Source organism: Berghia stephanieae, chromosome 1 (genome assembly GCF_034508935.2).
Source record: "Berghia stephanieae isolate SIO BIC M18660-M18661 chromosome 1, UCSD_Bste_1.3, whole genome shotgun sequence".
Taxonomy (NCBI): domain Eukaryota; kingdom Metazoa; phylum Mollusca; class Gastropoda; order Nudibranchia; family Aeolidiidae; genus Berghia; species Berghia stephanieae.
Window position 1 is genome coordinate 77074984 of NC_088360.1, and position 13115 is coordinate 77088098.

A 13115-nucleotide genomic window follows, 5' to 3' on the forward strand; every position below is an offset into this window, starting at 1 on the left:
GAAACTTAAATCTGTGAAATAATGTGCTTCCTCGAGTTGTTATATTTTAATTTTTCATTTCTGTCTGACTGACTATTCTCTCACTACTCTTGACTAATGACACACTATCGTCACACACAGACTCTCACCCATTCAACCTTGACAAAAGCCATCTAATAAAAAGAAGGTGACCGTGAATAGTGAAGTTTTCACAACTTAAATATGGTATTATGTCAAAGCAAATACTGAAAAGGGAATTGAACTTACAGTAATCAGAATATAAAAATGTAATTATTTATTTATTTATTTTGAGAGATTGCTCTTGAAATCTAATTGGAATCTATTTCTGTTCCTGTGTGAACGAGTCCCCATTATCTGACTTTTTCTTGGCAGTTTGATATTAGGCCAAGAAAATTTTGACTATTCTATCTTCTTTCTTCTTTCTGGTGCTGAAATGACCTAAAATGTGGCAAGTGGTGTTAACCCTAAAGAACAAAAACAAAATATATGAGTACGTGAGCTTAGACAATGATGGACACTGTAATGTAAGAGTTCTTGTAAAAAAAATAGGAATTCTAAACAGCAACTTGCATTGTTGAGCGTTGTGAAAACCAAATAAATGTATTGCGATATTAATGTTTTTATACCTTTGACTTATTTTTTGTTGTTGTTTGTTTTTCTTTTTAGAGCATTCTAGAGCCTTTCTCCAAAATATTGAGTTTTGCCATCCAGAACTGTACATTCAAGCTTCAACAGCTACTGGACATATGCTCCATTTGCAACAGAGCTTTGACGAGGGTAAGTAAGAAAGAAGAAAAAAAGAGCTTTTATATAGCGCAATATTCACTAAACGTGCTCAAAGCGCTTTACAAGGGATCCATGGCCAACAGCAACACTTAACATTTGGGACGGGACATGACACCTGTTAGGCGATTGGTTTTTTTTTGGATAGAGACAAGGCTGTTATCGGCCAGGTACTCATTTTAAACCTGAGTACGGTGAGAGAATGTGAGTAAAGAGCCTTTTCCAAGGACTCATCTATGCACCGAGAGAGGCTCAAACCCAGGACCTTCTGATCCGAAAGTGAGTGTCATACCTCTTGACCACATAGCTGCACAAGTAGAGTTAGAAGATAGCTTTTTCCATTATAAAAAGTCATCATTCCATTGCAAATTAGGACTTTCAAGGTGGTCAACAATTTTGTGCAGATGTTTTTGGCCGAGTCACGCATTTTGCTTCCTAATACTAATACACTATTTCCTTGTCAATTACAGAAGTTATTTTTGTCAAATAATTTTTAAGCAATCTAAAAATGTTTATCAAGGACATTTTAATTTCAAAAATTTTACACACATTTTATCACCTTGCCATTATCAATAGTTTTAATCAACAGACACTGTTTACAGACAAAAGAAATGATTCGTTATCTGTCTGTAAGGTTCTTATTTGACATCTAATAGTACTGCTCCAAATTGATATAATTTCATTTCACATTTGCCCCACCATCCTCTTCAGCAATCTTATCCTATGAACTAATCCCATCCTGTGATCCTATGTCCCTCAAACTGCTTTCTTCCATTGTGCGTCAAAATCAGCCTTTTACAATTGTCCCCTTCCAATTGGCCGCTTAAAAAGAACAATTTTAATTGTCCAGCAGTCGGTCATCAGCAAAGTAAGTCTAGTAGGCTCGTCCCACTCAATCACAAATACCCACAATATGTTAAGCCTTTCGACAAGTCCACAGGGCTTTCGATGTTACACTACCATCTGCCACGTTTGGACACATTACTCTTTGAAGCAGCTCAACATCTATCTTTTCTCATGCCTCGTGGTCCAGTAGACTGTTTGTGTTAAAATGTTGTGTAAATGAGTTGTATGGACACACAAACAGCACAAACACACACACACAGTGAGAGAGACATGCTCTCTCTTTGTTTGTTTGTATCTATATATGTATGTATATGTATGCAGGAAGTAAAGTAATCCCTTAGAGCCATAGGGTCTATGGAGCTGGAGTTTATCCTGCTTTTCATAGCATTATACAGATAATAGCAATTGCTTGCTGCTCTTTGTATAAGATGCTAATCTACAGCAAAGTACTTTTTAGATCTAACATACCTAGCAACCCAATTACTGTTGGATGTCTGCTACAGCAGCTCTGGGATAAAGTGGGATTCTGACAGTTTGATAATTATATTTTCTTGATATTTTAAACTCGGATATAATGAAATGGTGGTATTTCTCATCAACAGTTCTTGATGTATAACTCATAAACCTTCTTGATGCTGACCACTGGGTAATCTAGCAGAATAAAAATAACTAACAACATTTTTTGTAATAATAATAATAATAATAATAATAATAATAATAATAATAATAATAATAATAATAATAATGATAATTAATCATTTATATAGTGTTCATGTCCTTTGCACACACAGCTCTAGACTCACATTGAAATAACAAATATTAAGGGGCGGTTTGGGTCTAATTATTAGGAAAATCTTTCAAAAATTTGATTTTGAGATTTTGGTGGAAAATGATATTTTATTATCTTAGAAATAATATAATTGAAGTCCAAATTCTTAAAGTAGACTATAAAGGCACGAAATGCACAGTCGAAAATGGTGCAGGTAGTAAGAAATGTGTGAAAAACCGGAAGCCATTTTGCTATTTTCTCAATATGTCTTTTTTCTAAGGGTATGGGAAACTGTGTCAAACGTTTCTCAGAATCTATTCAATGAAATTGTCTGAAAATTTCCACAGTTATCACAGAGATAATGTATTATGTCACCATAGAGAGATTTTTATGATAAGATTTGTGAATTTTAAATTATAATCCTAAATCTGAATTTTTTACATCAATTTTGTCATAACATTTTGATTCTCAACTTTGTAATGATCTAATAAAAATTCCATAAGCTAAAGCCGTAAAATCTCTCTATGGTGACACACTATGGTACAATGTTGACAAGAAGGAAGAATATGGAGATCATTCCTTCATTAGTTTTTGTGGAACGTTTGCCACAAGAATGTTATATTTTTTTATGTCAGACCCCCAAATTAGATCGCAAAATGGGTATCAACACAGATAATTAAAATTTTTCACCATAAATGTTATTTTTGAAACTATATTGATGATACAGAATGATGAAAACCGCGCAATATAGGTAATTAAAATATTTTTAGAAAAGACCCAAACCGCCCCTTAACAAGCATAGCTGTCCGTTCAATGAACAGTGTCCGCTTAATGAAATGAATGTGATGATAAGTCGATCAACTCAAATTTTATGATTCAAGTGTTGAATAAGATTTGAACTCAGTTGCTATTGTCTTAATAGACATTTTTTGTTTGACTTTGTAAGAGAATTCCACAGAGCTTTTTATTTGGGGATGGAGAGATATTTTCTGCATTTAATATCTTATATATAAAACACCCACTTATAGTAGAATTATTTTCCAAAGTTAAGAGCGAAAAATGGTTTATATAAATTTGAAGAAATTGATTGGATTCAAAATAATGAAGGAGTCACTAACTGGTACCGATTCAATGCAAGTACTCCCACCTTATTGTCATATTCGCTAACTGGAAGGTTGACACAACCCATGTGCTAAAAATGATTGCGTCTGTTTTGGATAGGATTTGATGAAACAAATTTAATTTTTTGATAAAATCCTCATTATGTCTAATCAATCTCATAATACACGCAAACCATCTTCATATCAATTGTTAACACCATGCTAAATTTGGTGACTATTGGTCCAGTACTTCGGAGCCTTAGTGTTTTAAAAAAATCCAATTTGCCAAATACAGTCCAGTCCAGATAATTCGAAATCTGATTAACCGAATTTCTTTTAAATCAAAGAAAATACGATGTAATGAATTATTTTCTTCTTTTTCTATATAAAATATTCATGGTTAATTCGAATTCGAACAGTCGTTATTCTCTTTATTCGAAGTGCAAGTGCTTGCCCATCACTAAAAAAAAAAAACTCTGGAAGGTCATAACGAACTGCCTGTTCTCCGTATCCACCCTCCCACGCGTTTTAATGACTGAGCTGACTAATAATAATAATAACTAGACCCCTGAGGCATGTAATGGCGTGTTGTTCCCTCTCCGTCCCACCACCCTCTCTCTTCTTTCTCTAAATTGACCAGCTGTCTCGCGCCATCCCTCTCTCCTTCTCGCGCTCTCATCACTAAGACTAACTTGTGGTCTGCTGGCCGCTGGCTAACAAAGGGGGTTGGTTATAAACAGATCTAACACACAGTGATAACCACAAGCTGACCAATACACGGCACAAACAATCATAGGCCACACCCCACTCCACGCGTTTCTCTTTCTCTTCTGTGCTGTCTTTCTTTATTGATCGATGGATCTAGATCTAGAAGTAGAGGGCCTACACAGCATGCAGTGTTAACTACTACTCTGTGCTATAGTGTAGCTTGTAAGTGTAAGGGCCAGGGCCAAAGCATACGTGTACAACAAGGGTACAACAATGTGTAGTCTTTCTTTCTTTGTTGTACAACTTGGCTTTCTACTCAAACAGTCTAGGCCTACAGTTGACTGAACGTTTACGCCACGCTAAACCCCACGCATTCTCATTCTGCGTAGAGTTGGGATTCGCTTGCTATTTTTTTATTCGAAAGCGCGAGCGCTCGCTAGGTACGCGCTTTCAAACGCTCGCTGCTCGTTGAATGAATAAAATAAGAGGTTTTGATTGGCTGTGCCTGTGTGTGTGTGTCTGTGTGATCATAAACACCACGTCGCGTTGTGTCTCGAACACACACGTGTGTGTATACATAACCAAGGGTGGGTGGCGACGGGTGACAGCTGAGGCGACAAGTGAGAGTGAGAGGTGATTTTATTCAAACCAATTTAAAAGTAAAGATCTTATTCATAAAATATATGATGAGTTGAAAAATTAAGATCTCACAAAAAAAATCGCAATGTAAAAAAAAACAACAAAACAATAAAACAAAAACTCATCAATCTAATCAGTGTAAGTGTAAATGGTAAGAGGGAAACCCCCTTTTGTCATGGGAGGTAACTGAGTAATATAACCCTGATACCTGGAGTCAGGTTTAGTTATTTCCCTTGTTTGGAGACAAATCGAATTCTGATAAATAGAAGACATTTGCTTTTCCCACCCAATTCGAATTATCAGGACTGCACTGTATATAATAAGATTCCCTTCATTTCCTCACACAAACACACACACACATACACACACGTAAGTATTGTGACAATAGAAAATACATTCCTATGAGATACAGATTCAATAATCATGAGAGATTTAATATTTTGATGTTTTAAAATCAGTTTTAAAAGTTTCCACAGAATCTCTTACTTTGATTTTAAGATCAGAAGGAAGTAAAAACATTGGCGTTATGTGTTCCCTTTTTTTCTTTCTCAGAACAATTCTGGCAGCTTTATTTTTCTAAAAGTTTTTGAATCATGTTATGTAGTTAGGGAGACCATACATCAAAGAAGTACAATAGCCTATGCACAAAAAAATAAAAGATGATATCAATACTTAAGAATTCTGCCAATTGCCCTCTTCTCTTAAGCTCAGTGTTCAATATTTTGCATAGATAATTGATGTGATATTCCATATAAGATTTGAATAAAAAATCAGACCAAAAATTTGCGCTGTGTTACTAACAGCAATCTTTTCATTTTGAAGGAGAATAAAATCATTAAGACAAATGTTATGACTAAGTTTGTGTGGGTCGTAAAATAATATTTCTGTTTTGTTTTCATTAAGTTTAAATTTACAAGCTGTCATCCATCTTTTGACATTCATTATACAATTCTTCATAGATGATACCAGATGATTTATTTCTGAAGGATTTACAGACATGTACAGCTGCATATCATCAGCATACATGTGATAGTTTACTGCATGCTGATGAACAATATTTTCCCGTGGTTACGTGTACAGAATGTGGAGAAGAGGGTCTAATACAGAACCCTGAAGTACCCCACATTTTTATGAAAAGGGAGATGGTTGTAGACCATTTACTAACACTAACTGTGAAATATGATCTAAACCAGTGTAACACATTTCATACATACCTGAGGACTTATTCAGACACTCAATCAAAATTGAATAGTCACTGGTGTTGGAAATGAACTAAGATCTAACAACGCAAGAATTGATATTTTATTTTCATTATCGGCACATAAGAGATCTTTTGGACTTTTGATAATGCAGTTTGTATTGTGGTGTCGTTATAGGTCGACTGATTGGGTTTGAACAAATTATAAAACTCAAGTGATCTTTAAGATGTTTAGCGACAACCTTCTCTAACATTTTTGATAGAAATGACAAATTTGATACAGGACTATAATTACCTTAATATTCAGGAGACAAATTTGCCTTTTACAAATGCATGTTTAAATAGTTTTGGTACAGATCCGAATTTAAGAGATTTGTTAATAACTATAGTAATAAAAAGCAAAAGAAACTACACACACTCACACACGCACACAAACATAAACATACATACACAAATACACACACACATATTGCATTCTACTGTGATAGTAGGGCACCTACAAGGTGCAATGCTACAGACACAATTGCTATGGCTCAGTTAACACAAGGGGCTCCCTTATCATGGATGTAGAAAACAAAAATCTCTCTGAACTTGAGCGCTTGACCAAATACAAAAGGCACTGGACAAAATAAGTTGAGGCTAAAGAAAATTCAAAAATAAAATCAAGGACCCTCTTCGAATTCACAGAGAACAGGTTAAAAAAAAAGTGCTAAAGCAAAAACACGAACACATTTACTCACAACACACAATACAAGCATAATATTATAAATCATATACACAAATACCACCACCTCATCTCCTCTCTCTCTCTCTCTCTGGCTCTCTCTCTCTCTGGCTCTCTCTCTCTCTCTCTCTCTCTCTCTCTCTCTCTCACACACACACACACACACACACACACACAGAGTTGCACTTATTGTTAAAGTCGGCTTCAGCAGCTCGGAGATAAAGTGGAATTCTGACACTAAGAACCGTGGTAAAGTGACAGACAACCTCACTGATGGATCTGTAGAATCGGACTTTCTATTACAGTCCAATCCGATAATCGCAACTCTGTTAATCGCAACTTTCAGTTAATCGCAACATTTCCCAAGAAATGTAATTAATTCTTTATAAAAGTCACTGGTTAAATGCAACAAATTTTCGCCCTCAAAAAGTGGCAATCTCAAGAAACCAAGCAAACAAAATATGATTAAATTTTATCATGGATGAAATCGTGAGAGGTTGAAGAATCAAAAGTGAGCGGGATTTAATGCTACACCACTCTATTACAGACACAAGAGGGCGAGACTTTGCAGTATTAGTTTGTCATGTCATCTGTGGCTATGGTGCACTAAAAACAATGTTTACAACAACTGGTAGGAGTTTACCATTTCTGTGTAAAATGTTGCAATAGTGGACAGGAAACTCAACCAGTTAATTGCAACTTCGGTTAATCGCAACATTTTCATTGATCCCAAGGTGTTGCAACTATCCAGAATGGACTGTACAACAGATGTTGTTAACCATTTATCCTGTCGGATTAGCCAGTAGTCAGCACCAGGAGGGTTTGCAATTTGTGCGTCAACAGCTGTTTATGAGAATTTCCACCTTGTTTTTTTTTTTTTTTAATACCCGATTGTAAAATATCAATAAAATATAAAAATCAATCTGATTATTAAAAGTAAAGGAAGTTTATATTTTGAATAAATGCAAATATATTGGTGAAAAGTGGGATTGATGACCTCCCCTTGGATGTTTTATCCAAAACTCGGCAATGGGTAATCATTGTGACTACAACATTTCAAGTTAAATGGAAGTTATCTAATTCGTTAATGACACCAGTCAAGGATTTAAGAAAAATATTGAAATATATTTTTTTAAATACTTAGCACTTCAAGATTATCATTGTGGAATTTGTTTAGAAAATAGTGATTTTCATTTCAGACGATTTCATATTTTTAAAAAATTATCTATAATATATGATTATGTTGTGTCTTGTGTGTATAATATCTGTTCATGTTTTTGTTTTAACACTTTTTTTTCATTCCGTCTTTTGTGAAATTTAAGAGGCCCCTTGATTTTTATTGTAAATTTTTCTCCCCCCCCCCCCCCTATCACACGCACACGTATACCCCTCCTCTTTTGTCGGGGAAGAGATGTTCAGTTTTTGAGAGTTCGATTGTTCTTTGAGAATTTCTCTTCAGAAATACTTCACCGTGGGTAGATGAGGGGGGGGGGGGGGGGGGGGGGGGGGGTGTAGATTTTGTTTTGTTTCTTTAAAATAAATATTATTATTATTATTATTATTATTATTATTATTATTATTATTATTATTATTATTATTATTATTATTATTATTATTATTATTATTATTATTATTATTATGATGACCTTAAAATGAAATGAAAATAACAATTAAACGAGACTGTTTCCACAAGAATAATCTTGAAACGCAAATTACATTCTTTAATTCCTTGATAGAAGTTATCTGAAAATACGGTATTCCGCCGGGAAGCCAAAATCTTGGTCTCCCTAGCCAAACATTTTGAATAGTAGAGGAGACAAAGATTTTGGTCCCCCTAGATACTTCCTTCCTTGATAGAAGTTATCTGAAACAAAAATAAAAAATAAAAAGAGTAAAAGCAATTCAATATTTGTCATAAATCCTTGACTTTTCTCATTAACAAAAGAGATTTCCATTTGACTTGGAATGCTGTGGTCATGATGATTATCCATTGCCGAAGTTTGGATATAACAAGGGGAGGTCATCAATCCCATCTTTTACTAATATTTTTGTTTTTATTCAACATAAAAATTACCTTCACTTTAAGAGGAAATAAAATTAATAATTAGATTGATTTTTATAATTTCTTGATATTTTAAACTTGGATATTAAGAAATGGTGGTATTTATCAGAAACAGCTCTTAATGTTCAACTTTCAAGCCCTATGATGCTGACCACTGGCTAATCGTGCAGGATATAAATGGCTGACAAGATTTGCTGTAGTAGGAAGTCCGCTTGCCACAGATCTATCAGTGAGGTTGGAAGCCTTTTTCAAGGCTAACGGCAGCCTTTATAAAGGCTAATTCGGTCTGTCTGTCACTTCACCATGGTCCTTCTTTTAGTGTAGAGTTTCCGAATTCCACTTTACCATGGTCCTTAGTGTCAGAATTCCACTCTATCCCCCGAGCTGCTGTAGCAGACTTTGACTTCCTTTTTATTTTTTTCTTCCTATTTTCTTTTCTTTTCTTTTTTTCTTCTTCTTCTTAACAAAAAATACTGTATCTGTGTTAGTGTTCGTGCGCACGTGTGTGTTTGTGTATGGGTATGGGATAGATGGATAGATAGATAAATAGAGAGAGAGAGAGAGAGAGAGAGAGAGAGAGAGAGAGAGAGAGAGAGAGAGAGAGAGAGAGAGAGAGAGAAAGAGATAGGATAAGGTGGTGGTTATTATAATTTAAAAGAATTATGCTTGTATTGTGTTTTGTGAGTAAATGTGTTCGTGTTTTTGTTTTAAAACTTATTATTCATCCTGATCTGTAAATTCTTAGAGGGTCGTCGAGGAAGACATTTCAGTTTGAGACAATTTGACTGCTCTACCAGTGTTTCTCTTCAGAAACATGGGTGGATGAAAGGGGGGGGGGGGTTTGATTAGTTTTAGTTTCTTTGAAATGAAATATATTTTTTAAATATTATATTATGTCCTGAAATGAAAACCACTAATTACTAAAACAATCTCCACAATGATAATATTGAAACAGAAAATAGTTTTAACTCCTTGATAGAAGTTGTCTTTAACTTTACGAGCCCTAACTTTAACTGCCCAAAAAATAATAAATATTTTAAAAAAATAATTAAAAATTCATTTCACTTTTTCTTCATCCCGTTCTTTGTAAATTTTAAGGGGGCCTTGATTTTTATTGTATTGTCTTCGTGGTTATGGGTAATCATTGTGACTACAACATTTCAAGTTAAATGGAAGTTATCTAATTCGTTAATGACACTCACCAGTCAAGGATTTATGAAAAATATTGAAATTTATTTTGTTAAAGATAATATGTTCTATTAAGGAGTCGAGAAAATACTTAACATTTCAAGATTATCATTGTGGAATTTGTTTAGAAAACTGTGATTTTCATTTCAGACGATTTCATATTAAAAAAAAATATATATATATATTATATATGCTTGTGTTGTGTCTTGTGTGTATAATATCTGTTCATGTTTTTGTTTTAACACTTTTTTTCTTCATTGTCTTTTGTGAAATTTAAGAGGGCCCTTGATCTTTATTGTCAGGTTTTCTCTCCCCCCCCCCCCCCCGCACCCCCTACTGAGAGTTCGATTGTTCATTCAGAATTAATTTTTCTTCAGAAATACTCCGTGGGTAGATGAGGGGGTGTGGGGGGGGGGGTATATTTTGTTTTGCTTCCTTAAAATATAGTATTATTATTATGACCTTAAACTGACATGAAAATAACAATTTACTAAAACTATTTCCACAATAATAATCTTGAAACGCAAATTGCATTCTTTAATTCCTCGATGGTAGAGGCTAGGGATACCAAAATCTTGGTCCCTCTATGGTCCCCCCATAGAGAATACAGGAGCTCCTAGTCTGTGGGTCCCCCTAGCCCAACTGGCCAGTTTTGGCTTCCCAGCGTAAAACCGTATTTTCGTTTATGGAACTTTCTTTGTGTTGAAGAGGCGATATTTTTTCTTCTATTTATTTATTATTTGTTTGGTTTTGTTGCTGTTCTTGTTTTTTTTTTTTTGTTTGTTTTTTTTTGTTTTTTTTTTTCATTTTAAAAAGTCATTTAAAAAGGCTTTGTTATATTATTACCCTGAGACTCCCCCTCCCCCAGAAAAGTAAAAGAATTATTGAAACTAAGAGCAAATTGAAGATTTTAAAAATGAAAAAAATAACAAACAAAAAATTTAATAGATTAAACATTTTAAAAAGAAAGAAAACGAACATAAAAATAACGTTCGTGTTGGACGGCTGATAACTTGCAATCTCTCTTCTATCTTCTCTCTCTCTCTCTCTCTCTCTCTCTCTCTCTCTCTCTCTCTCTCTCTCTCTCTCTCTCTCTCTCTCTCTCTCTCTCTCTCTTTTTTTTGGTGGGAGAAGGGGTGGGGGGGGGGGGGAGGGGGAGGGGTTGGCATGCTATTATTATACGGCCTAAAAAACAAAAACCAAACCATAAGTAAAGAACAGAGATAAAACAAAACAACTTCAACCCACAACATAAAGAAACAGTTCTATATATGAAAACGAATGAAATTACGACTTTACTTTGGAAGACCAAAATCATGGTCTCCCTAGCAAAATTTGAGAATTATTATAATAAAAAAAAAAAAAAAGAAATTTGTGTTGGACGCCATATAACTTGCAATCTCGCTTCTGCGGATGGGTGTTAGTTTGTGTGTGTGTGTGTGGGGGGGGGGGGGGGGGGGGTTGGAGGTACATGATAATGATATTACAACGCTTTAAAAATAATAATACAAGATTAGCTAAAAACAAACGAAACAAAAAAAACAAAACAAAAAAAACAAAACAACAAAAAACAGAAAAAAGTCGCCCCTTAAACAGAAACAGTTTCATAAACGAAAATATGGTATTCCGCCGGGAAGCCAAAATCTTGGTCTCCCTAGCCAAACATTTTGGATAGGGAGACTTAGATTTTGGTCCCCCTCGACACTTCCTTTCTTGATAGAAGCTATCTGAAACAAAACAAGAAGTAAAAAGAGTAAAAGCATTTCAATATTTTTCATAAATCCTTGACCTTTCTCAATAATAAAAGAGATTTGCATTTGACTTGGAATGCTGTGGTCATGATGATTATCCATTGCCGAAGTTTGGATATAACAAGGGGAGGTCATCAATCCCACCTTTTACTAATATTTTTGTATTTATTCAACATATAAATTACCTTCACTTTAAGAGGAAATAAAATTAATAATTAGATTGATTTTTATAATGTCTTGATATTTTAAACTGGGATATAAAGAAATGGTGGTATTTATCATAACAGCTCTTAATGTTCAACTTTCAAGCCCTATGATGCTGACCACTGGCTAATCGTGCAGGATATAAATGGCTGACAAGATTTGCTGTAGTAGGAAGTCCGCTTGCCACAGATCTATCAGTGAGGTTGGAAGCCTTTTTAAAGGCTAACGGCAGCCTTTATAAAGGCTAACTCGGTCTGTCTGTCACTTCACCATGGTCCTTCTTAGTGTAGAGTTTCCGAATTCCACTTTACCATGGTCCTTAGTGTCAGAATTCCACTCTATCCCCCGAGCTGCTGTAGCAGATTTTGACTTCCTTTTTATTTTTCTCCTTCCTCTTCTTCCTATTTTCTTTTCTTTCCTTTTTTTTTTTTTATTCTTCTTCTGAACAAAAAAAATATTGTATCTATCTTAGTGTTCGTTCGCACGTGTGTGTGTGTGTGTGTGTGTGTGTGTGTGTGTGTTTGTGTGTATGTATGGGTATGGGATAGATGGATAGATAGATAAATAGAGAGACAGAGAGAGAGAGAGAGAGAGAGAGAGAGATGAGGTGAGAGAGGGGAGGAGAGAGAGAGAGAGAGAGAGTGGTTTATCTTTGTTTGGTATATATGCTTTTGATGTGTGTAAGTGTATTCGTCTTTTTGTTTTAACACTTTTTTCGTCAATCTGTTGGTTCTGAAATTTAAGAGGGCCCTTGTTTTTTAATGTATCGTCCTCTCTTCCCCCCCCCCCCCCCCCCCCCGCCCCCCACCCCCTCCTCCTCCTCTTGTGTCAGAGTAGGTGATTTTCAGTTTCTTATCGTCCCATTGTTCATTCAGAGTAACTTTGGGTCAATTAGAAAGGGGAGGGGGGGGGGGGGGCGTCAGGGGAGAAGATAAGTTTTCAACAAATAATTTTTGTTTAATATGTCATGGCCTGAGATGAATTATATCACAATTTACTAAACAATTACCACACTGTTGATCTTGAAGTGCTAAGTTTTGTTTCTTCTTTGTTTTTCTTGTTTTTAAAAAAAACAAAGCTTTGTGTGTATGTGGGTTTGTGAGCGTGTGTGTGTGTCTGTGTGTATTTGCATGTGTGTTTGTG

The 13115-nt window shown here is 35.0% G+C and overlaps 1 protein-coding gene across 9 annotated transcripts in view; it reads left to right on the top strand.

The window, feature by feature from the left end:
* The window catches only part of LOC144957648 (protein unc-79 homolog), a 112676-nt gene that overhangs the window by 71319 nt on the left and 28242 nt on the right, over positions 1-13115 (top strand). For all 9 annotated transcript variants that reach the window (XM_078889028.1, XM_078888999.1, XM_078889004.1 and 6 more), the window contains one exon: positions 667-777. In XM_078889028.1, the coding sequence (XP_078745154.1) occupies positions 667-777 (111 nt within the window). The remainder of the gene's footprint in view (positions 1-666; positions 778-13115) is intronic.